Here is a 26,296-nt window from a genome sequence, read left to right on the forward strand (position 1 = left end):
CAATTTTGAATCACATGATTTATTGGAGTAAGTTACATCTCTTACAGTCTTAACTTTTGTTTAGTGTACTTTCATCTTGTAGGAATGCATGATTAAGGTCAGAAGTAATCTATGATTCCAGGCACAATTTTATAAACTCTTTATAAAAAGGTAAAGGTTCATGATTCATGGGGTTTTTCCAACATTTTTAGTCCAAGTCTTCCAACCATTAGAATGCTGTGGAGAAGATACAAGAATTCAGAATCAGATTTAATAGCACGAACTCATATGACATGAAATTTGTTGTTTTGCTGCAGAGGTACAGTACTAAGACATAAAATTACTATAAATTACAAACACGAATACTGCAAAAAAGTGTTCATGAACCATTCAGAAATCTGATGGTGAATTATTAAACACAACATGATGCATGCAATTTAGCACGTAAAGATAATACACTTCTTCTTTATTAAAAGAATATACTCAATTTTTGGCTTTAAAATTGTTCTGACCACACTAACACTTTGGCAAAAATCTGACAAGCACGACATTGTCTTAGTCAATGAGATATGACTATATAGAGTCATAGTCAGAGAGAAGTACAGCTCAGAAACAGACCCTTCAGCCCACCTAGTGGTACCAAACCATTTAAACTGCCTAGTCCCACTGACCTGCATCTGGACCATAGCCCTCCGTGCACCTCCCATCCTTCTTTCCTTGTTCTTCCTGTCATTGGTATCTATAGATCACGACAACCGGATCTTTCTGCTCCCACTCCAAATTCCTCTGCAGGTCAGACAAGATGTCCCAAATCCAAGCACCAGCCAGACATCAAGATTCTCAGTCCGTGTGGCAGAGAATTGTGTCTATTCTCTTGACTACAGTATCTCCAATTACAACATTTCTCTTCTCTCCCTCCCTCTTGAATGGCCTCTAAACCTTGGTGCCTCAGTTCGGTTTTTCATCCTTCCTACAGCCCCCACTCCTATCCACACAGGGAGCAAGAAGCTCAAACAATTGGACAAGTGCAGGGCTGAGTCTCCTCCAACAATTGTCCTTAGATCCACCTAGATTTGCCCTTTAGCTCTGTGTCCTACCCTAGAATTCCACAAAATATTCTCAAAGTGCTAAAAGTCTGAGAAAAGATTAACTTTATTTGGAAAGGAGGCAACTAATATTTTCAAGGCTATAACTGACACTGACAATGTTGATTCATGTAATACCTACGTCTATCTTACGAGACAAAATTCAGTCCTACAATAAAATTGGAGTTAGGAAAAAAAAAGTCTGTGTTTATTTTATGCCTGGTGTGCCACAAAGCTCTCCAGAGCCAACTATGCTTTCTAAAGTTAGGTCAAAGCTGTGATGCAGAAACTGTGGCAGGAAATTTGTGTGCAAGGTTCTATAACATGGTCATCTTAAAACTTTTAAATTGTTTATGAGGAATGAGTATTGCACGAGGCACCAATGAGGATCCTCCTGCTCTTCAAGAAATATCCTGTGATTATGATCTTTAACTTCCTTCCAAGAGGGTAGATACCTCAACCCCAAAAACTGTCTCCAAATACTGCAGTTCGAAATGTCAGCAGAAATACATTCAAGCTCCTAGAGTGGAACATTTCATCCAAGTGAAAGTGCTGAAATTTTCTAATAACCAGGGTGGTTAGAGGACTTTTTCACTCCACAGGAATGACTGAGGTATGGAATAAGTCATTTAGGAAGAGCATTAGAATGGATGAAGTAGATGGACGTTGTGAACACAGCGAGACTGCAACTATTTCTAGCTATAAGGGACAAAATATTGCCATTCTTTCACAATTTTTTCAACTCATTTATATAATGCCTTGTTTCATATTTTTATTGTTATGTTGTATGTGCTTCATTTTGTGCTATTCTGTGTTTCATTCTGGCAGTTCTGAGAGAGCTGCTTATTTTCAGTTTATTGTTGAAAAGATGAGGAGCAATGTGTGCCATCCAATTAGGATGGTGGAATTGAAGGGGAAGCTCCTCTGGTTAGGGGCACTAAGGTTGGGCTTGGGGCTCCTGGTTCAAGAGGAGATGAAGAAGGAAGATGCTGGAGAGAAGCGGTCAAAGGATTTGACCCTGAGCAGAACCATGATTCGACAAAGCCGGGGTTAAGTCGATTGAGGGTCAGTGACTTGAAGAAACTCTGAGCTCCAACTTGTGCACATTAGACTGTTTCATTAAACTGGCCCTTTTCTTTATTTTGTTCCTTTCTTTACTAACCCTTTAGTCAAATTAAGAATTATAAAAATATATCTTTTAATCGTATGCTGTGTACTGTCTGTTGTTTCGTGGCACTAATTTGTAATGGAAGCAAATCACACTGCATCGACAAAAACAAGGGGTTTGGGGAGGGATTGCACCTCAATCTCACCCATTTGGAGGTTGTCCTCCCTAGACTTGGGCAGCCAAGAAAGCCAGGGTGTTTCATTGTGGGGGTCTCGTCTGGGATCGATTTCATTGGATGCTGTGTGATTGCCCTGAGCATTGATCCAGTGAGTTGTGTGCCTATTGTCTGGTAAAGTGATTTTGATACATGGTCATAGATGCTGCAGGAGTTGAGTCGAATCCACAGGGTTACTGGTAATGACGGCGTGTGTATTGAGTGGAGTAAACATTCGTATTCCTGACGAATTGTTAATTTGAACTTTAAGTATTGTTAAAGCTGTAGGACCAGTTACAATTGTGGAGCAGAGGTTTGATAAGATGGTGGGCAAAGACTTTGTTTTAGTTCAGACTAGCGGTGGAACTGCCTGGTACTACTGGGGCCCTGGGGGGGGGGGGGGGCCATGGGCTGTCCATACTTTGACAGGAGGCTGGTGTAGGAGAGTGGGCCAAATTACAAGCTGAGTCTCCTGTAGCTGGGGGTGAAGACTTCAAAGAGAGGTTGCTCTCGTTTCTGAGGTGGTTCTGAGAAGTAGCCTGATTTGAAATGTCTAATGAGTCCCCCAATGAAGAGTGAGACTTCTGAGTTGGTATCAGCCCTCACCTCCCTGGTGAATAAATGGCCCAGTGCCCAGGCAGAGGGTCCTAGCTATCAAAAGCTAAGAATGTTCTCAGAAGTGAAGCCCAAGGGGGAAGAGGAGTATGATACTTGGGCAGAGCAGAACTCTCAGATTTTAGATTGAGTGGCAGTGCTCTGATGATGTAAAAAGACAGCGATTGGTTGAGAGTTTGAGAGGCCGAACTGCTGATATAGAGAGACCCGTAAAGACACAGAACCCCCTTACTACCTCTGCAGCCCACATGCAAGTGCTAGAAAAGGTGCTTGGTGTGACGGGAAGCCCAATGGAGCTTATGACAGGGTTTCAGAACATGTTTCAGGAGAAGGGGAAGTACATTTGTAGATTTCTGCCTACATTTTTCAGCTAGAGAGGCCACTAAATTGCTTGCGGTGTAGAGGGGCAATTCAGATAGCAGAGGTGAATCAGTTAAGAATGGGCCAAAGAGCAAAAGACACCCATTCCCCGGACCTGATTGCCTGGGGTCTCAGACTGTCTCATAATATGTGCCCCCTCCCTCGTTTGTTGAGCTGATCAGGGAAGTACAAGAGGAGGAGAATATGTCGGAGGCATGGGGGGGGGGGGGGGGCTCCATCAGCAGGGTACAATCCTCAGTAGTAGCCCCCTGCACTGAAGTGACCACGGATAGCCACCCTGGGGAGTGGTAAAGGAGATCATGGCAGAGTTGAGAACTGAGACATCCCAGTTGTTATTAGTGGGTGTGCCCCCCCCCAGTACAATGGAGCTGATAAGCAGGTGGACCCCCTAAGGGGACAGACTGCGCAGAGGACTGCTAAAAGCTGGGGTCCTGCGAGAAAGGGAGCGGTCGGTATCGTATGTTATAACTGGTGAAGAGAGAAACTTAAGGCGGGAGTGTGAATGACAGGAAACCTCTCAGAAAGTGAACCCCTGGGTACTTAAGTAGAGAGAGACGTCGGGAAACTTAGAAGAGACCCAGTAAGGGAACGGCCTGGCATCTCGGGGCGACATTCAATAAATCAAGGAACACCCTAAAGCAAAAATCCCTATTCCTGAAGGCTTAGTGGGGCCAAGCTCCAGTATATCACTACAGATAGAGGGTATTTATGCTAGAGCCATACTTAACACAGGCTTGCAGGTCACTTTGCAGTACCACTCATTTTACAACCAGTATTTGATACATTTACCATTGACGTCACTCAGTGCACTAGAGATCTGGGGTCTAGGTGCGGGTGATTATCCATATGATGGCTATTTGTCGTTGAAACTGGAATTTTCAGAGGCAGATGTGAGAGTGGCTGAGGTCCTTGATACACAAGCACTGATTTGTCTGGACCCCATTGCGAAGGAGAGAGTTTCAATTCTTGTGGGAACAAATACCCCTATTGTGAGGAAGGAGGCTAATGGGAACCTGCAAGGAGAGAGTTGGAGAGAGCTTTCTGAAAACATTGACCATTTACCTGGTGTTTCGAGGAAGTGCATGACCGCACTGGGCCGGATAATGAGCTTAGACGTGGGACTGTGTGGTTCATCCAGTCAAAACTAGTTGTTACGGCCTGGGGAAGTACAAGCGTGATGGGAAACCCCAAACTGTATTTCCCGGTACGCCTGAGGCCGAGGCCTTCTTAGTGGATACTCCGGAAGAACAAAAAGATGAGTCAGGCTAACCCTCTGGGTGAGGCCCGAACTGCAGAAGCCCTCGACTGTACAGGCAAACAGGCTGACAGTGATTGTCAGGAACACTACAAAGAGGTAAGTTACCTTCAAGCAGGGCTGCCCCTGGTGCACCTCTTCCCAATGATGGTAATGTCTAATGTCCCTGTGAGACAAGCCAGGTAGAAACTCTCCGAAAAGGGGAAAGTTGACTGCTGAGTCATTCAACTTTGGGCACTCCCTGGTACCTGCGGGTTGGAAGAGGAGGTTGATAGAGAAGATGTTGAAACTGGAAGGTGTCTTTTCTACTGATGAGTTTGATGTGGGTTGTTCCAAGAGCACTCCCCACAAAAGGAGAGGAAGGCAAAGATTATCTTAGCCCTTTGGAGTGAGATGGGATGTGAACTGCGAAGAGGCCTTTCAGTCACTGAAGGAGCTGCTGACAAAAGCGCCTGTAGTGGCTTTTGCAGGTTCCCAATTGCTGTATGAACTGGATACAGATGCAAGTAGAGAGGGCTTGGGGGTGTCCTGTATCAGGATCAGGGCACAGGGCTGAGACCTGTTGCATTTGTCAGACGGAGTCTGTCACTCTCTGAGAAAAACTATCCCATGCACAAGTTGGAGTTCCTAGCATTGAAATGGGCTGTGGTGGATAAGTTAAGTGACTACATTTGCAGGGGGTGGAGTTTAGGAGACAATGGCTCCTAATGGCAACTCCCTTGCTTGCATCTTCGGAAACAGCTCTATTTCTATCTTTAATATCTCTTTTTCCCTTTCAGGGTCCTTTTGAAGACCCTGACGTGAAGTTACATACTGACTTTGGTTCTTTGTGGGAATGGAACATGCTCTCGGGGTCTCACGACTGGCCACTATTCGATATACCAAGGACACGGCCTAGAAGAGTAGCGCACCTTCAGGGTTTCGGGATTTTGTGGCTCTGAAGGCAGGTGGACTCAAGGACAGTGCCACCACCTGGTGTATTGTGGGAGTACACAGAAGATTGAAAGCAGCGAGCTGGCTGCTGACTGTGTGCCCAGAGACCCGTTCTTTGGGACAGAGCTCAGAAAAAGTGACGCAAGACTTTTAACATTGTAAAGCAGCAAGTTGTTTGTTCTGTCTCCCCTCTCACTGTGAAATGGGGACACCTCTTTTTCCCTTATTAGGGAGAGAGAGAGCCTATGGTATGTCGAATTACTGGGTGAATGAGTAGTCTTTGGGATACTGCAAGTCTGTGTCTTTATTGATATTTTGCTGCATGCTTGAGTGATCGGTGGGGGATGATGCTTTTTTTGCTGGTGAGGGAGGAGGATCATTGCTTTACTGCTGCTTATGGATGGGGAGGAGCTGGTGGGGGCCTTGGGGTTCTAACATGTAACTGTCAGTCATTCTTTGGGGCACTCCTCTGTTTTTGTGGATGGTTGTGAAGAAAAAGAATTTTAGGACGTATATTGTATACATTTCTCTGACATTAAATGTACCTTTAAACCCTCTGTGGTGCCAAGTTTGAGGTGAGAACGGACAACAATCCCCCAACTTATATCCTGACCTTGGCGAAATTGGATGTCATAGGCCATCGGTGGTTGGCAGCGCTGTTTGCCTATGATTTCAGCCTAAAGTAGCGGCCAGGAAGTAGGAACATTGAAGCCAATGCATTACCCCAACATGAGCATGATGGCCTGGTGTTCCTGCCCCAGAAGTGAAAGCCATGTGCCAGTTTTCCATCACGGTGAAGGCAGAGGAAAGACAAGGGTAGGATCAACCTGTAAATCAATTGGGAGCTTCTGATGATGCCATCTACAAGCTTACTGCAACCTGACTGCTCTGAAGACAAACCAGCTGCAGAAATTCAAAGAGCAAACACGAGGAAATCTGCAGATGCTGGAAATTCAAACAAAACACTGGTGGAACACAGCAGGCCAGGCAGCATCTATAAGGAGAAGCACTGTCGACATTTCGGGCCGTGACCCTTCGTCAGAACTAACCGAAAGGAAAGATAGTAAGAGATTTGAAAGTAGTGGGGAGAGGGGGAAATGCGAAATGATAGAAGACCGGAGGGGTGGGATGAAGCTAAGAGCTGGAAAGGTGATTGGCGAAAGTGATACAGAGCTGGAGAAAGGAAAGGATCATGGGCCAGGAGGCCTCGGGAGAAAGAAAGGGGGAGGGGGGAAAGCACCAGAGGGAGATGGAGAACAGGCAAACAACTAAATATGTCAGGGATGGAGTAAGAAGGGCAATAACAGAAGTTACAGAAGTCAATGTTCATGCCATCAGGTTGGAGGATACCCAGCCGGTATATAAGGTGTTGTTCCTCCAACCTGAGTGTGGATTCATCTTGACAGTAGAGGAGGCCATGGATAGACATATCAGAATGGGAATGGGACGTGGAATTAAAATGTGTGGCCACTGGGAGATCCTGCTTTCTCTGGCGGACCGAGCTTCGGTGTTCAGCAAAACGGTCTCCCAGTCTGTGTCGGGTCTCACCAATATATAAAAGGCCACACCGGGAGAACCGGATGCAGTATAGCACACCAGCGGACTCACAGGTGAAGTGTCACCTCACCTGGAAGGAAGGACTGTCTGGGGCCCTGAATGGTGGTGAGGGAGGAAGTGTAAGGGTAGGTGTTGCACTTGTTCCACTTACAAGGATAAGTACCAGGAGGGAAATCGGTGGGAGGGGATGGGGGGGGACGAGTGGACAAGGGAGTCGCGTAGGGAGTAATCCCTGTGGAAAGCAGAAAGATGTGCTTGGTAGTGGGATCCTGTTGGAGGTGGCGGAAGTTACAGGGAATTATACGTTGGACCAACTTATATTTATAAGTTATATATATTTCTATAATATATTGATATAAATACATTTATAATTATATACGTATAATTCTCCGTAACTTCTGCCACCTCTAACCTCCACCTTCCCTTCTCCAGCTCTGTATCACTTTTGCCAATCACCTTTCCAGCTCTTTGCTTCATCCTACCCCCTCTGGTCTTCTATCATTTCGCATTTCCCCCTCCCCCCACTACTTTCAAATTTCTTACTATCCTTCCTTTCAGTTAGTCCTGACAAAGGGTCTTGGTCCAAAACATCGACATTGCTTCTCCTTATAGATGCTGCCTGGCCTGCTGTGTTCCACCAGCATTTTGGGTGTGTTGCAGGAATTCAAGTCAAGTCAAATGACCATAGACGGCTAGTACAGTACACAGTAAAAATGAAACAACATCCCTCCAGCACCTTGGTGCTACATGAAACAACACAAAACTACACTAGATTATGTGAGACAGCACAAGGCTACACTAGATTACGTAAAACAACATAAAAACTGCACTAGACTACAGACCTGCACAGGACTGCATAAAATACACAAAACAGTGCAGGGCAATACAATAATTAATAAGCAAGACAAAAGACACAGCAGTGGACAAATTACAATATAATAATAAATGATGTAGATATCAGCCTAGACTCTTGGTATTGAGGAGTCTGATGACTTGGGGGCAGAAACTGTTGCACAGTCTGGTCGTGAGAGCCTGAATGCTTCGGTACCTTTTGCCAGATGGCAGGAGGGAGAAGAGTTTGTGTGAGGGATGTGTGGGGTCCGTCACTATGCTGTTAGCTTTGCAGGTGCAGCGTGTGGTGTAAGTGTCTGTAATAGCAGGAAGAGAGACCCTGATGATCTTCTCAGCTGACCTCACTATCCGCTGCAGGATCTTGCGATCTGAGAGGGTGCAATTCCCAAATTGCCAAACAGGCAGTGATGCAGCTGCTCAGGATGCTCTCGATACATACTCTGTAGAATGTGGTGAAGATGGGGGGTGGGAGATGGACTCTTCTCAGCCTTCGCAGAAAGTAGAGACGCTGCTGGGCTTTCTTGGCTATGGAGCTGGTGTTGAGAGATCAGGTAAGATTTTCCGCCATTATGAACACCAAGAAATTTGGTGCTCTTAACGATCTCAACAGAGCAGCCATAAATATTCAGCAGGGAGTAGTTGCTCCATGCTCTCCTGAAGTCAACAACCATCTCTTTTGTTTTGTTCACATTCAGAGACAGGTTGTTGGCTCTGTACCAGTCTGCTAGTCGCTGTACCTCCTCTCTGTTAGCTGACTCATCGTTCTTGCTGATGAGACCCAACATGGTCATATCATCGGCAAACTTGATGATGTGATTCAAGTTGTGTGTTGCAGCACAGTCGTGGGTCAGCAGAGTGAACACCAGTGGACTAAGCACACAGCCCTGGGGGCCCCCATGCTCAGTGTGATGGTTTTGGAGATGCTGCTCCCGATCCAGACTGACTGAGGTCTCCCAGTCAGGAAGTCTAAAATCTAGTTGCAGAGGGAGGTGTTCAGGCCCAGTAGGCTCAGCTTTCCAATCAGTTTCTGAGAGATGATTGTGTTGAATGCTGAACTGAAGTTTATGAACATCATTCAAACATACGTGTCTCTTTTGTCCTAGTGGGTGAGGGCCAGGTGGAGGGAGGTGGCGATGCCGTCGTCTGTTGAGCAGTTGGGACAATACGCAAACTGCAGAGGGTCCAGTGAGGGGGGCAGCAGTGTCTTTATGTGCCTCATGATGAGCCTCTGAAACACTTCATGATGGATATGAGAGCAACAGGACGGTAGTCATTGAGGCAGGATACTGAAGACTTCTTCAGCACGGGGACGATGGTGGTGGAATTGAATCCTGGTGAAGTGGCAGTTGCTCAGCGAGATGACTCAAGCATCGGTACCATTTGGTCAGTGATCAAAAAGGGAGGCATGGCCCAAGCAGAGAAGACAAAACATGCTGCATTACTGAGAGAATGGCCCAGAATGGAATTGAAGAACCAGGTCCTATACTGGGCCATGTCACCTGTGGACTGGCCATGGCATTTCCAGCTGGTTCCATTGAGAAGTATCGGACGACTGTGTTGAAGTTGGTTCATGATGATTCTGGCCATTTGGGGGTTTACAAGACTTATGGATTGCTCAGAGATCAGTTCTACTGGTCCCAGATGAGGCCAGAGGTCAAAGAGTACTGCAAGATATGCATTTGACATATACTGAAGAAGATGCTGCCTACAAGGGCCGCTCCATTGTCCCTCTTAAGAGTGCAGAGCCACTTGAGCTAATGTGCATTGTTTTCCTATGAATAGAGCCAGATGTCTGCAACATGGCGAATGTCTGGGTCATTACGGATCACTTCACCAGATATGTACAAGACCTCCTTAGCAAGGTGTCCACTATGGCCAAAGTGTTATGGGAGAAGTATTTCATTTATTATGGGCTCTCAGGCTGATACATAGTGATCAGGGATAAGATTTCAAAAGTAGGCTCGTACATGAGCTACTAAGCATGCTTGGAGTCAAGGACTATGTATTATCACCCGCAGGGTTATCCCCAGACTGAGAGGTTTAATCGGACCTTGCTAGACATGCTCGGAACCTTGGAGATCAATAAAAAGGACAAGTGGAGTCAACGTATTGGACATCTGGTCCACTGCTACAACTGTACGTGAAATGATGCTACTGCATACTTACTATATTATCTGATGTTTGGGCTGCCTGTTGACCTCTGTTTTGGGAGCAAGGAAGATCTACCACCAAAGACTTACCTGAAGTATGAGTCTAATATGAGAAGGGAGCTGAAAAAGGCTTATGAATTAACTGAGGTTGCAGCTCCTAAGCAGAATCAAGGGAATAAGAGGAGGTATGAACAAAAGGTGACTTTCTCCCAACTCATGCCTGGAGACCGAGTCCTCAAAGAATTTGGGGCTACCTGGGAAGCATAAGTTGGCTGACTCTGGGCGGCTGGGCTCTACGTAGAGGAGAGTCAGGTCGAAATGTAGTAGTTTTCCGGGTGAAACCAGAGCTGTCAATGGGCCTGTCAAGATTCTCCATCAGAACCAGCTTCTACCTCTGGGACAAGAGGTGCGTGTTGATCTGAAGACTGACCTGGACCCTACACCTAGTAAGAGGACGCTGCCACAACATGGGGTGGGGAGCTGAAGGACCAGCAGAGGGAAGGATTAACCAGTTCCCACCCCTGAATGGGATACAGACTCGGAGGATGAGGAAATGTGGGTGTGGTATATGCTGCCTTTTGCCAACTCCCTAATAATTGAGGAAGAGATTCCCAGCCTTTCTCACGCTGAGGCATGTGAAATGGTGGGGGTGGGGGGTGATTAGCAGTGCTCAGGCAGGCTTGCAGCTGGACCATGAAGGGGATGAAACCTGTTTGTCAGGTTGGAGGCCAGTGACTAGTGATGTGCCTCAGGGATTTGTACTGGGTCCAGTGTTGTTTGTCACTAATGATCTGGATGATGGGGTGGTAAATTGGATTAGTAAGTATGCAGATGATACTAAGGTAGGTGGCGTTGTGGATAATGAAGTAGGTTTTCAAAGTTTGCAGGGAGATTTAGGCCAGTTAGAAGAGTGGGCTGAACGATGGCAGATGGAGTTTAATGCTAATAAGTGTGAGGTGCTACATTTTGGTAGGAATAATCCAAATAAGACATAAAGGTAAAGGCATAAATAAAGGTAAATGGCAAGGCATTGAAGAATGGAGTAGAACAGAGTGATCTAGGAATAATGGTGCATAGTTCCCTGAAGGTGGAAACTCATGTGGATAGGGTGGTGAAGAAAGCTTTTGGTATGTTGGCCTTTATAAATCAGAGCATTGAATATAGGAGTTGGAATGTAATGTTAAAATTGTACAAAACATTGGTAAGGCCAAATTTGGAGTATTGTGTACAGTTCTGGTCACCAAATTATAGGAAAGATGTCAACAAAATAGAGAGAGTACAGAGAAGATTTACTAGAATGTTACCTGGGTTTCAGCACCTAAGTTACAGGGAAAGGTTGAACAAGTTAGGTCTTTATTCTTTGGAGCATAGAAGGTTGAGGGGGGACTTGATAGAGGTATTTAAAATTATGAGGGAGGTAGATAGAGTTGACGTGGATAGGCTTTTTCCATTGAGAGTATGGGATATTCAAACAAGAAGACATGAGTTGAGAGTTAGGGGGCAAAAGTTTAGGAGTAACACGATGGGGAATTTCTTTACTCAGAGAGTGGTAGCTGTGTGGAACGAGCTTCCAGTAGAAGTGGTAGAGGCAGGTTCGGCATTGTCATTTAAAGTAAAATTGGATAGGTATGTGGACAGGAAACGAATGAAGGGTTATGGGCTGAGTGTGAGTCAGTGAGACTAGGTGAGTAAGCGTTCGGCACAGACTAGAAGGGCTGAAATGGCCTGTTTCCATGCTGTAATTGTTATATGGTTATAACCGGAACTCAGCCAAGAGGCAGAGGGATCCGAGTTGCAGGAAGGCACGAGTGAGAGACCAGCGAAGGCCTCACCATATAGACCAGAAGTGTCTGAAACTGATGTAGTAGATGATGGGGTAAGGAGGTCTCAAAGAATCAGTAGACCATCAGATATGCTGGCTTACGTAGCACCAGGAGAACAGAGTGCTGCAGCTATCCCCCAGTAAGATATGTCACTACCCTTTACAAATGGATTTGTAAATGGATTGGAGGTGCTGACATCATGAAATTCCTTTGAAAATGGTGTTAATAAAATAAGGTGACAAATTATTTCAAGGTCATGAGGACATGGCTATTCTGGTGGGGGGGGGGAAGAGTGTAATATCCTGATTCATATTTTTACTGTTATGTTGTATGTTTCATTTTGTGCTCTATGTATTTCATTTTGGCAGTTCTGTGAGAGCTGCTTATTTTCAGCTTATGTTTGGATTATTGTTGAAGATAAGAGATGAGGAGAAATGTGTGCCGTCCAATTAGGATGGTCAAATTGAAGGGAAGGTTTCTCTGGTGAGAGGCACTATGGTTGGGCTCAGGGCTTTTGGTTCCAGAAGAGAAGAAGAGGGAAGATGCTGGAGAGAAGAGGTCGTAGGATTCGACCCAGAGCGGGACCATGATTCGACAAAGCCCGAGGTAAGATTGAGGTGACTTGGAGAAACTGTGAGCTCCAACTTGTGCACATTAGACTGTTAGGTAAAAATGGGCCCTTTTCTTTTTTTTTTGTTCTTTTCTTTAATAACCCTTTAGTCAAATTAAGGATTATAAAGATAAATCTTTTAATCTTATGTGGTGTACTGTCTGTGTGGCACTAATTTGTAACAGGGTTGCAAATTACACCACATCCACACAAACAGGGGGTTTGAGGTGGGATCGCACCTCAACCTCACATGTTTGGCAGGGCCACAGGTTGTCTTCTCTCGACTTGCGCAGCTGAGCAAGCCATAGTATTTCATTTAAAAAGTAGCTGTCACAGCAATTCTGATTTTATTTAATCTCCTCAGCAAACAATCAACTGTAACCAGAATGTGGTCCACATTACCTTACTCCAGCAACTAAACCAGCAGGCATGAATTTTCTTGAATTGTAGAATCTCATTCCCATTATTCCAGTCAGTGCGCCTGAAACAACTTGAATATAAAAAGGCATAAATCGGCTGAGTGGAAAGTACAAAATCAAAAAGGTATTTGACAACCTTCAGGTCATAATTCATGCAAGAGACACATTTAAAATAACTGGTGTTCTAAACAGACAAAATATCACTTCATCAGCCGAAGTACATGAGAATATACAGTCGGCCCTCCTTATCCGCGGATTCCGCATGCGCAGATTCAACCAACTGCGGATCAGGAAAACCCAGAAGTTCTCTCTCCAGCACTCATTGTTTGAGCATGTACAGACTATTTTTTCTTGTCATTATTCCCTAAACAATACAGTATAACAACTATTTACATAGCATTCACATTTACATATTTACATAGCATAATATTAGGTATTATAAGTAATCTAGAAATGACTTAAAAGTACAGGCAGTCCCCGGGTTATGAATGAGTTCCATTCCTGAGTCCATCCTTAAGTTGCATTTGAAGTCAGAACAGGTACATCTGGTATTATTTAGTGTCAGTTAGTCAAATGTTTTTTCTTAGTATATAGTACATATTTTACCTTTCTATGCATATAAAACACTTAAGGAACATACGTATTTCAATAATTAAACTACTGCGTTGCTTAGTAATAATTGTAGCTTTCATCAGGGCAGGGCCTTTTACATGCTCCATTAAAATTGTTCCGATCGTTGACCGACTATAGCCTAACGCTTTTCCAATGACCGATGGCGTTTCACCTCTTTCTGATCACTTTATTACTTCCACCATATTTTCAATCCTGATCGTGATTATTTTCTTGAACAGAAACACTGCGGATTCAGAGCTACACTGCGGATTCAGAGCTGCACTGCTGGGTCCTAATCTCCACCGCACTGAACATTTTAAATAAAATCCGAGGTTCCGCTAGGTCCTAAAGACCACCGCACTGAAACAGATTAAATAAGGGACTTGAGCATCCACGTTTTTTGGTATCCGCGGGGTCTCAGAACCCGATAAAGAGGGCCGACTGTATTCAAAGGCTAGTTGCTCTTTTACATATCAAAGACTGAGTACAGTTCAAAACCATGGACAACAGAACAAACATGTAGTTATTTGCTGCTCTATATTTCAAATACAAACAGCTGAGAAACCATTTCCCTCCTAACATTCTGCGTTAGTTTAATTCCTGATAAATTTTAAATTTATCTGTGATTGAGACTATAATACAGGGTACAGAATCAATACCAACAGTGTAATGATTGGAAGAATAAACAGTGAAAATTTCCATCCTTTTGTCCTTAAATCCTGACGGTATGTCATCTGGCTCACATGGTTCTTGTTCCCATGCTCCTTTGCAACTTACCAAGTTTACCTCTACCATCCTGCCTTTAAATTATCTGGGACCTGTTAGAAACCACTGTTTTTATCTAAATAATACTTCTTAATATACAAGATTTGTACTTTTTAAAAAACTCATGTATTTTTCACAGTATGTGGTAGTTCATCCTCACTCACCGGCAGAAAGTGGTATACATCTAAATTAATCGTTTTATCACCTTTCTCATTTTCCATTGACTATGTATTAGCACATTAGCCACATGATGTAATTGTTTTAATTATGTAGCCTATTAACTAGTTTATTCCAATCTAAGGAATTTTCCTTAACTTGTTATAAAAGTGATGGATGTTTCAGTCACCATCTTTATTCTTTATGCCTTCACATTCTTTGTTGTTCATTTACCTCTTAGCATTCTTTCTCAGCTCTTTGTTTAATTTGCTTAGTATTTTTATGTTTGCTTGTACTCTAGAATAAACAATTGTTAGAATTGAGACTACTTGTCATTCCTGACTCCTGGAAGAACCCCAAGGATCAGAAAATAAATAAGAGATCCAACAAACACTAGTTCCCACAATTCCTTTAAATGCATGCTTCCATGCTCCCACATAAACTCACTGGGGCCCCACTTCCTGAGCTCTCTGTAAACTCATTATCACCTCATTTCCTGTGATTTCTCTAAACACACCAGACCCTCCCTCTAATGCACCACAACCCTGTTTTAACATATCTGCAAATTCACTGGAAAATTTACTACACTACTGTGCAGCATCTAAAATCCATGAATTAAAAGGTATAATGACATTCAATTGTCCAGAAAATCTACTAGTCCAGCAGCAAAGAACCAAGAATTTGACCGTAATTATTCCACCAAGTTTAAATCACAATTGTTCTTACTGAAATTTAAACCCATATTTCCATTAAGCTGCAAATACACAACATGCGATTAGGTAGGACTGGGTGGGTGTTTGATAGCACGAACTTGCAGTCCACTTCCTACACCATGTAAACAGATCTTGTTCTGACTAAACATCTATTCACCAATGAGAAAACAGCCATCTGCAGACACCCAAGTCCAACACATTGAAACACAATAAATCAGCAAATAAGATACGAAGTATCTGGTTTTTGAGGGTTACAGCCTTGGTTTAAGACCACTTCAAGAGCAAATGATAGTACAACCAAGACTGGCACTATAAAAAGCAGGCAAATATTTTAAAGTATGTTGTGGATTACAATTATATACAATGAAAATACATTGAAGCTGTGAATACCAGAAAAAAAGGGTCTCTAATAAAAAAAATCCCAGTATACAAATAACATCACAAGAGACACAGTCCAAATACTCACTCAGAGACAGCCATATGTTTTTGGGGTTTTGGGTGATCTGATAAGCACCGATCCCTGCTACACTCCCAAACAGCAGGCCAGCTGCTAAGGAAGGCATGCTCCCTGATGCAAAATAAACAATTTGTTATTCTTTGTTATGGTAACATTACTGTGTTGTATTTATAGAACAGGAAATACACTTTAGCAGCCCTCTGCAATGTTCTGAACATAACACTTCACTCAAATACAAGGTGATACTTTCTAAAATAGAGTGGACATGAAAGAAACTGGATCCCAGAAGTACTGTTTGGGTAAAGCCAAAAAAGTAAACTACATTATAATCTGGTGATGGACACAGTGCAGGAAGCAGTTCAATTAACTAACCAAACTGGAAAAAGTAGGCCCGTGTGCTGCTTCAGCTCCATTAATTCTGCAGAGCCAACTTTGTTCTATCACACTACCTTTTATTCACACCACCTCAGGGAGTACCTTGCCTCAGTACACATTTTGGCAGCTCTACACATGCATTTCTTGACAATTACTGTGTGTTTTGTGACAGGCAGGGTTCTCACAGATAAATGATGACTGGAACAAATGCTCCCAAGTTCCTTTCACCAATACCTGAACTATGAGAAATACAAACACGACAATTACCATGACTGACAAAAATCACAACCATCCTTCAGCTCCACAGGCTAATGAATGCCACAGCTAATCAAAAATCCTTTCATGGATTGCACCTTTATATACACGTGGTCTTACAAGAGTACTCCAGTTGGTGTATGTGTTTATACCTGATGTTTCAACATAGAACTGAGCACTGATCTGTAGAGTCCACATTTGGCAGAACCCTTTCTGATCAATGTATTTAGACACATGTTAAACCTCGAGAGTTATTGTTATGGTTCCCAATGACTTCACTGTCATACCAAGAAAAAATGGCCAATTTGCAGGTTCATCTCCCAATGACTTTATCATGCCATCGACAAGAGCTGACCAATCTTAAGGAGAGCCTCAGAGACTCCAGATTGGAGTTCATATGCCTAGTAGTTCAAGTACTAAACACAAAGTACACTGCAGATGCTGTGGTCAAATCAACACGTACAAACAAGCTTTTTGAACTCAGCAGATCGGGCAGCATCCGTTGAAATGAGCAGTCAACGTTTCGGGCCGAGACCCTTCGTCAGGACAAGTTAGGCAAGGGAGGTGGAGAGCTACTTATATTTTTCCAATAGATGAAGCTTTGCAATACAAGGATAAAGCAGTATAAAGAGATGACAACTTCAATAAGTGCCACTCTATTTATAAGTTCAGTGACTTTGCCATCAAGTGCCCAATATGAACTTCCTGATATTCATCACTGAAGTGAAACACCTACCAGAAGCCTATGACAATAAGAGACAGGGTATCCTACAGCAAGCGACTTAACAGCAAGATTTTTCCACCATGTACAAGGCACAAGTCAGGAATATGATGATATATCTTTTGCTTGCCTGGATGAATACAGCTCCAACACTCAAGCTCCACAATATTACCTGGGACAGGGGATCCATTTGACATGGCATCACTTGACATGTTGAAAGATTGCAGCAACTGGGCTTGTATACACTGGAATTTAGAAGGATGAGAGGGGATCTGATTGAAACATATAAGATTATTAAGGGATTGGACACGCTGGAGGCAGGAAGCATGTTCCTGCTGATGGGCGAGTCCAGAACTAGAGGCCACAGTTTAAGAATAAGGGGTAGGCCATTCAGAACAGAGATGCGGAAAAACTTTTTCACCCAGAGAGTGGTGGATATGTGGAATGCTCTGCCCCAGAAGTCAATGGAGGGCAAGTCTCTGGATGCATTCAAGAAAGAGTTAGATAGAGCTCTTATAGATAACGAGGTCAAGGGATATGGGGAGAGGGCAGGAACAGGGTATTGATTGTGTACGATCAGCCATGATCACAGTGAATGGCGGTGCTGGCTAGAAGGGCCGAATGGCCTACTCCTGCGCCTATTGTCTATTGTCTTGTTGAGGATTGGTCCATGTTCCCTCGTTTTACCCTTCCTGAAATCCAGAATTAGCTTTTTGGTCTCACTGACTTTAAATGCAAGATTGTTGCTGTGACAGCCACTTTATACCCTACCACCCCATGACTTGCCAAATCCTCCTACTGCTAAGCTTACCAAAAATGAGCTGGAGCCTTCCTTGTTTACAATGACCAGGTAACCATTAAAAAATTGCCAAAATTAAAACCACCATTAAGACATTCCTGTAGCAATAAACTCCGATTGTAAAACTGAACCAAGTGGATCTTTGCAATAGAAATATAGAAACATAGAAAACCTACAGCACAATACAGGCCCTTAGGGCCACAATGCTATGCCAACATATACTTAATTTCGAAATTGCCTAGGGTTACTCATAGCCCTCTATTTTTCTAAGCTCCATGTACCTATCCAGGAGTCTCTTTAAAAAGACCCACCATATCTATCTCCACCATCATTGCCAGCAGACCATTCCATGCACTCACCACTCTCTGTGTAAAAAACTTACCCCTGACATCTCTCCATACTACTTCCAAGCACCTTAAAACTGTACCTTCTCATGTTAGCCACTTCAGCCTTGGAAAAAAGCCTCTGACTATCCACACGATCAATGCCTCTCATCATCTTATACACCTCTATCAGGTCACCTCTCATCCTCCGTCGTTCCAAGGAGAAAAGGCCGTGTTCACTCAACCTATTCTCAAAAGGCATGCTCCCCAATTCAGGCAATATCCTCGTAAATCTCCTCTGCACCCTTTCTATAGTTTCCACATCCTTCTTGCAGTGAGGTGACCAGAACTGAGCAAAGTACTCCAAGTGGGGTTTGACCAGGGTCCTATGCAACATTACCTCTCGGCTCCTAAATGCAATTCCACGATTGACAAAGGCCAATGCACCATACACCTTTTTAACCACAGAGTCAACCTGCACAGCAGCTTTGAGTATCCTATGGACTCGAACACCATGTTCCCTCTGATCCCTCACACTGGCAGGAGTCTTACCATTAATACTATACAGTGGCATGCAAAAGTTTGGGCACCCCGGTCAAAATTTCTGTCACTGTGAATAGTTAAGTGAGTAGAAGATGAACTGATCTCCAAAAGTCATAAAGATGAAACATTATTTTCAACATTTTAAGCAAAATTAGTGTATCAGTTTTGTTTTGTACTATTTTAGAGTGGAAAAAAAGGAAAGGAGCACCATGCAAAAGCTTTATAAATACCCTGACTCCTCAAACCTTGTCCCAATAATCAGCAGCTATGGGCTCCCCTAAGCAGCTGCCTAGCACTCTGTAAATTAAATGATGCCCACAAAGCAGGAGAAGGTTATAACAACAACAATACACACAAAATGTTGGTGGAACACAGCAGGCCAGGCAGCATCTATAGGGAGAAGCGCTGTTGATGTTTCTCGGCCCGAAATGTCGACAGCGCTTCTCCCTATAGATGCTGCCTGGCCTGCTGTGTTCCATCAGCATTTTGTGTATGTTGTTGTTTGAATTTCCAGCATCTGCAGATTTCCTCATAAAGGTTATAAGAAGATAGCAAAGCATTTTCAGCTAGCTGTTTCCTCAGTTCGCAATGTAATTAAGAAATGGCAGTTAACAGGAACGGTGGAGGTCAAGTTGAGGTCTGGAAGACCAAGAGAACTTTCCAAGAGAATTGCTTGTAGGATTGCTAGAAAGGCAAATCAAAAAGCTGGTTGACTGCAAAAGATCTTCAGGAAGATTTAGCAGACTCTGGGGTGGTGGTGCACTGTTCTACTGTACAGCAACTCCTGCACAAATAAGACCTTCATGGAAGAGTCATCAAAAGAAAACCTTTCCTGCGTCCTCACCACAAAATTCAGTGTCAGAAGTTTGAAAAGGAACATCTAAATAAGCTTGATGCATTTTGGAAACAAGTCCTGTGGACTGATGAAGTTAAAATAGAACTTTTTGGCTGCAATGAGCAAAGGTATGTTTGGAGAAAATAGGGTGCAGAATTTCATGAAAAAAACCTCTCCAGCTGTTAAGCACGGGGGTGGATCAATCATGCTTTGAGCTTGTGTTGCAGCCAGTGGCACGGGGAACATTTCACTGGTAGAAGGAAGAATGAATTCAATTAAATACCAGCAAATTCTGGAAGCAAACATCACACCGTCTGTAAAAAAAAAGCTGAAGATGAAAAGAAGATGGCTTCTACAACAGGATAATGATCCTAAATACACCTCAAAATCCACAATAGACTACCTCAAGAGGCGCAAACTGAAGGTTTTGCCATGGCCCTCACAGTCCCCGGACCTAAACATCATCAAAAATCTGTGGATAGACCTCAAAAGAGCAGTGCATGAAAGACAGCCCAAGAATATCAAAGAACTAGAAGCTTTTTCAAGGAAGAATGGACAAAAATCCTCCAAACAAGAATTGAAAGACCCTTAGCTGGCTACAGAAAGCATTTACAAGCTGTGATACTTGCCAAAGGGGGTGTTACTAAGTACTGACCCTGCAGGGTGCTCAAACTTTTGCTTCAGGCCCTTTTCCTTTTTTGTTATTCTGAAACTGTAAAATATGGAAATAAAGAAGTAATCTTGCTTAAAATATTAAAGAAACGTGTCATCTGTAAATTTATGCCTTCTGGAAATCAGATCATCTTTTACTCGCTTAGCTATTCAACAGAAATTTTGACCAAGGGTGCCCAAACTTTTGCATGCCACTGTATTCTGCCATCACGGTTGACCCGGCAAAATAAACCATCTCACACTTATTTGGGTTGAACTCCATCTACTACTTCTCAGTTCAGTTTTGCATCTTATTGATGTCCCGCTATAACTTCTGACAGCCCTCCACATGATCCACAACACCTCCAAATTTTGTGTCACCAGAAAAAATTTACTGACTCATCCCTCCACTTCCTCATCCAAGTCATTTATAAAAATCACAAGGGGTCCCAGAACTCTTTGCCTTCTGTGAGCAAGCCAATTCTGATCCACAAAGCAAGGTCCCATGCCTCCTTGCTTTCTCAATAAGGCTTGTATGGGGTACCTTGTCAAATGTCTTGCTGAAATCCATATACACTACATCTACTGCTCTATCTTCATCAATGTGTTTAGTCACATCCTCAAAAAATTCAATCAGTCTCTAAAGGCACGACCTGCCTTTGATAAAACCATGCTGACTATTCCCGATCATATTATGCCTCTCCAAATGTTCATAAGTCCTGCCTCTCAGGAGCTTCTCCATCAACTTACCAACCACTGAAGTAGACTCACTGAAGTAGCTATCTCCACTCCCTTTCTTGTATAAGGGAACAACATCTGCAACTTCTCCATCCCCATTGATGATACAAGATCATTGCCAGAGGCTCAGCAATCTCCTCCCTTGCTTCCCACAATAGCCTGGGGTACATCTCATCCGGTCTTTCCAAAAGTTCCTGCACATCCTCTTTTTTAATGTCTACATGCTCAAGCTTTTCAATCTGGTGTAAGTCATCCTTGCAATTGCAAGATTCTTTTCCGTAGTGAATACTGAAGCAAAGTATTCATTAAGTATCTCTGCTATCTCCTCTGGTTCCATACACACTTTTCCACTGTCACACTTGATTGGTCCTATTCTCTCACGTCTTATCCTCTTGCTCTTCATATACTTGTAGAATGCCTTGGGGTTTTCTTCAATCCTGCTCGTCAAGGCCTTCTCTTGGCCCCTTCTGGCTTTCCTAATTTCATTCTTATGCTCCTTCCCATTCGCCTTTTAGAACATAGAACATAAAATAGTACGGCACATTACAGGCCCTTTGGCCCACAATGTTGTGCCGACCCTCAAACCCTGCCTCCCATATAACCCCCTCACCTTAAATTCCTCCATATACCTGTCTAGTAGTCTCTTAAACTTCACTAGTGTATCTGCCTCCACCACTGACCCAGGCAGTGCATTCCACGCACCAACAACTCTCTGAGCGAAAAACCTTCCTCTAATATCCCCCTTGAACTTCCCTCCCCTTACCTTAAAGCCATGTCCTCTTGTACTAAGCAGTGGTGCCCTGGGGAAGAGGCACTGGCTGTCCACTCTGTCTATTCCTCTTAATATCTTGTACACCTCTATCATGTCTCCTCTCATCCTCTTTCTCTCCAAAGAGTAAAGCCCTAGCTCTCTTAATCTCTGATCATAATCCATACTCTCTAAACCAGGCAGCATCCTGGTAAATCTCCACTGTACCCTTTCCAATGCTTCCACATCCTTCCTATAGTAAGGCGACCAAAACTGGACACAGTACTCCAAGTGTGGCCTAACTAGAGTTTTATAGAGCTGCATCATTACATCACGTCTCTTAAACTCTATCCCTTGACTTATAAAAGCTAACACCCCATAAGCTTTCTTAACTACCCTATCTACTTGTGAGGCAACTTTCAGGGATCTGTGGACATGTACCCTCAGATCCCTCTGCTCCTCCACACTACCAAGTATCCTGCCATTTACTTTGTACTCTGCCTTGGAGATTGTCCTTCCAAAGTGTACCACCTCACATTTCTCTGGGTTGAACTCCATCTGCCACTTCTCAGCCCACTTCTGCATCCTATCAATGTCTCTCTGCAATCTTTGACAATCCTCTACACTATCTACAACACCACCAACCTTTGTGTCATCTGCAAACTTGCCAACCCACCCTTCTAACCCCACATCCAGGTCATTAATAAAAATCACAAAAAGTAGAAGTCCCAGAACAGATCCTTGTGGGACACCACTAGTCACAACCCTCCAATCCGAATGTACTCCCTCCACCATGACCCTCTGATTTCTGCAGGCAAGACAATTCTGAATCCCCCTGGCCAAACTTCCCTGGATCCCATGCCTTCTGACTTTCTGAATAAGCCTACCATGTGGAACTTTGTCAAATGCCTTACTAAAATCCATGTAGATCACATCCACAGCACTACCCTCATCTATATGCCTGATCACCTCCTCAAAAAACTCTATCAGGCTTATTAGGCACGATCTGCCATTCACAAAGCCATGCTGACTATCCCCGATCAGACCACGATTCTCTAAATGCCCAAAGATCCTGTCTTCTAAGAATCTTTTCCAACAGCTTTCCCACCACAGATGTAAGGCTCACTGGTCTATCCCTACCACCTTTTTTGAACAAGGGGACAACATTTGCCTTCCTCCAATCCTCCGGTACCATTCCCGTGGACAACGAGGACATAAAGATCCTAGCCAGAGGCTCAGCAATCTCTTCCCTTGCCTCGTGGAGCAGCCTGGGGAATATTCCATCACACCCCGGGGACTTATCCATCCTAATGTATTTTAACAACTTCAACACCTCCTCTCCCTTAATATCAACATGCTGCTGAACATCGATCTCACTCACATTGTCCTCACCGTCATCAAGTTCCCTCTCAGTGGTGAATAGTGAAGAGAAGTATTCACTCACTTCACTCACTTCCACAGCCTCCAGGCACATCTTCCCACTTTTATCTCTAATCGGTCCTACCTTCACTTCTGTCATCCTTTTGTTCTTCGCACAATTGAAGAATGCCTTGGGGTTTTCCTTTACCCTACTCACCAAGGCCTTCTCATGCCCCCTTCTTACTTCTAGATCTCTATAATTATTTAGTTTTTGTGCATTGTGGAAATCTAATGCACATCATGAATTTATATTGGTGTCCTTAAATTCTAAACTGATTTATTTCATGATTAATTTATTCTAAGGATTATTTTATTTAAATTGTTGTCAGACATCTGCAAATAGGTGGTGGTGAAGCGGGCTCTTCATCCTGTTATCAAAGCAATTAGCATAGACCTTTATCTTTACATCAGCATTGGAACTGCAAATTTCTGTACTGAGTTAGCAATAGTTTGTTTTGATTGACATCAGAAAACAGTACTTAGCAGTAACTCTTGTATAACCCTGTGTAAGTTAAAGTCAGTCATCAAAATGCTGCTTGCAAACTGAAAATAAATTTTTTAATGCTTTTATACAAGAGACAAAAAACAGCTTTACAACAGGCAAAAACACACATCCAACACCAAATCAATAGTAACAACTCAAGACTCAGGAGCCACTAGTCAATCTGAATCATACAATGCAATACCTTATCAATGGTTAATATACGATAAAGAAGCAAAAGTTAAAAAGACAATTTGAACAATTTCTTCCAATAAACCTTTTAAATGAAAGTGAGAATGAAGAATGAAGTAACACACACTCGATCTCTCGTGTTTACAAAGAATAAGTCACGTTACACAAAAAAAAGAGGCAGACTGGAAGAAGGCTCATTCACGCACAGTTGGAGCTTCCTCACTTCACCACAGAAGGACATGGGACTAGGATAAGGACAGTTAACTCCATGCTGGAACAGACACACAGTGAGGAGAGAGGTGCTCCCTCACTCTCTGATGCTGGGACACAGTGGGGAGAAGGGAGCTCCGTCACTGACACAGTGGGGAGAGAGGTGCCCGCTCATTGATGCAAGGACAGCAGGAAGAGGGAAGTTCCCTCACTGACATAGTGAGACTGTGGAAAGTCACTAATGCAAGAACAGTGAGGAGAGGGGAGCTCTCTCATTCTCTGATGCTGGATACGAGATTGGGAGAGGGAAGTTCCCTCACTAACACAGTGGGGAGACAGGTGCTCGCTCACTGATGCACGGTTAGCCGGGAAAGATGAGCTCCCTCCCTGACATACAGTGACACAGCTGGGAAAGGGGAGCTCCCTCCCTAAAATTTAGTGACACCGCGGGAAAGGGGAGCTCTCTCCCTGACATACAGTGACACAGCGGGGAGAGAGGAGCTCCCTCACTGACTTATAGTGACATCCCTGGGAAAGAGAAGCTCCCTCCCTGACACAGTGACACTGCTGGGAAAGGGCAGCTCTCTCCCTGACAGTAACACCTCTGGGAGAGAGGAGCTCCCTCACTGACACAGTGACACTGCTGGGAAAGGGCAGCTCTCTCCCTGACAGTAACACCTCTGGGAGAGAGGAGCTCCCTCACTGACACAGTGACACTGCTGGGAAAGGGCAGCTCTCTCCCTGACACAGTGACACCGTGGGGAAAGGGGAGCTCCCTCACTGACACAGTGACACCGCTGGGAAAGGGGAGCTCCCTCCCTGACACAGTGACACCGCTGGGAAAGGGGAGCTCCCTCACTGACACAGTGACACCGCTGGGAGAGAGGAGCTCCCTCACTGACTCAGTGACACCGCTGGGAAAGGGAGCTCCCTCCCTGACACAGACACCGCTGGGAAAGGGGAGCTCCCTCACTGACAGACACCGCTGGGAAAGGGGAGCTCCCTCACTGACAGACACCGCTGGGAAAGGGGAGCTCCCTCACTGACACAGTGACACCGCTGGGAGAGAGGAGCTCCTTCACTGACAGTGACACCGCTGGGAAAGGGGAGCTCCCTCACTGACACAGTGACACCGCGGGGAGAGAGGAGCTCCCTCACTGACATATAGTGAGCTCCCCAATGCTCCTCGCCCACTCCCACCACTGATATTTCTCGCAGGAAATCTCCGGTGCACAAGCCACGACATTTCGTTCCCGGTGCCCGAGAGTCTCACCGGCTCTAACGTAGCCCAACACCCCGCCGGAGGCCACCAGCGCTGCGTAACCAAAGCCCAGCCAGTCGACCGCCATGTCTGTGAGCAACGGTGTGAGCATGCGCACCAGCCCGGGCCGCAGGCGTCAACGCTGCTCTCCGCCTTGGCGCTGGTAACTGGTGGGGGTGATTGAGAAATTAATCCGGGAATAAGTTTTTACAAACATTGGACGGACGCAATATATTGCAGCAATTTGTTTGGTTAAGGGTTGTCGATAGAGTGAGCAACACACAAAATATTGGAGGAACTCAGGGGGTCAGGCATTATCTCTGAAATCTCCGAAAATGAATAAAAAGTAAAGAAATAAACTGGAAAGGAAGGCGAAGAGGAAAAGATGGGGGTGGGGAGAAAAGAGGATAGGTAAAGCCAGGTGAGTGAGAAAGGTAAGGAAGGGGCTGGAGAAGAAAGGATCTGATAGGAGGGGAGAATGGCCCATAAGAGAAGTGGAAGGAGGAGAAGATGATAGGCAGCTGAGGAGAAGAGGTCAGAGTAGGGAAATGAAGAAGGGAGAGGGAAGAATTTGCTGAAAGTTGGAGATATAGATGTTCATGCTAATAAATTGAAGGTTACCTGAAAGTGCAGAAGAGGAGGGCATGGACCAACATGTCAGAACAAGACTGGGGATAGGAATTAAAATGGTTGGCCAATGGGAAATTTTCCAGATGGAGCTGAGATGCTCGACGAGGTCTACGTCTACACCAATCTACACCTGGTCTCACCAATGTAGAGGAGACCACATCAGGAGAACTGGATACAGTAGATGAGCCCCAACAGATTCACAGGTGAAGTGTTGCCTCACCTGGAAGGACTATTTGGGCCCCTAAATGGAGGTGAATGGGCAGGTATAACATGGTTGCTGATTGCAGGGGTAAGTGACAGCAGGGAAATTAGTGGGGAGGGATGAATGGACAAAGGAATCATGGAGAGGGTGATCCTTGTGGAGAGTGGGGTGGAGTAGGGAGTAAATATGTATTTGGTGGTAGGGTCCTGTTGAAGATGATAGAAGTTCA

The 26,296-nt window shown here is 44.2% G+C and overlaps 1 protein-coding gene across 2 annotated transcripts; it reads right to left on the bottom strand.

The window, feature by feature from the left end:
• tmem14ca (transmembrane protein 14Ca) lies at nucleotides 1-25,402 on the bottom strand. 2 transcript variants are annotated; one of them, XM_059945608.1, is made up of 4 exons: nucleotides 25,248-25,402; nucleotides 15,694-15,795; nucleotides 12,965-13,052; nucleotides 1-216 (listed from the first exon to the last, which is right to left on the bottom strand). In XM_059945608.1, exons 1-4 carry the CDS (start codon nucleotides 25,345-25,347, stop codon nucleotides 159-161), a joined length of 348 nt encoding a protein of 115 aa, XP_059801591.1. In that variant the 5' UTR covers nucleotides 25,348-25,402; the 3' UTR covers nucleotides 1-158. The 2 variants fall into 2 exon arrangements, with proteins under 2 accessions (XP_059801591.1, XP_059801592.1); XM_059945609.1 differs by lacking the exon at nucleotides 1-216 and adding an exon at nucleotides 227-4,885.
• Nucleotides 25,403-26,296: the final 894 nt, after the last annotated feature.

Source organism: Hypanus sabinus, chromosome 20 (genome assembly GCF_030144855.1).
Source record: "Hypanus sabinus isolate sHypSab1 chromosome 20, sHypSab1.hap1, whole genome shotgun sequence".
Classification (NCBI taxonomy): Eukaryota; Metazoa; Chordata; class Chondrichthyes; order Myliobatiformes; family Dasyatidae; genus Hypanus; species Hypanus sabinus.

What these genes read in the sequence shown, in the direction of transcription:
- tmem14ca (XM_059945608.1), bottom strand. Translation starts at nt 25,347, where the DNA reads ATGCTCACACCGTTGCTCACAGACATGGCGGTCGACTGGCTGGGCTTT. An exon ending in GTTGGGCTACGTTAGAGCCG is followed by an intron (nt 15,796 to 25,247) that starts GTGAGACTCTCG and finishes ATTTTGCATCAG; the next exon opens with GGAGCATGCCTTCCTTAGCA. An exon ending in AAACATATGGCTGTCTCTGA is followed by an intron (nt 13,053 to 15,693) that starts GTGAGTATTTGG and finishes TTTATATTCAAG; the next exon opens with TTGTTTCAGGCGCACTGACT.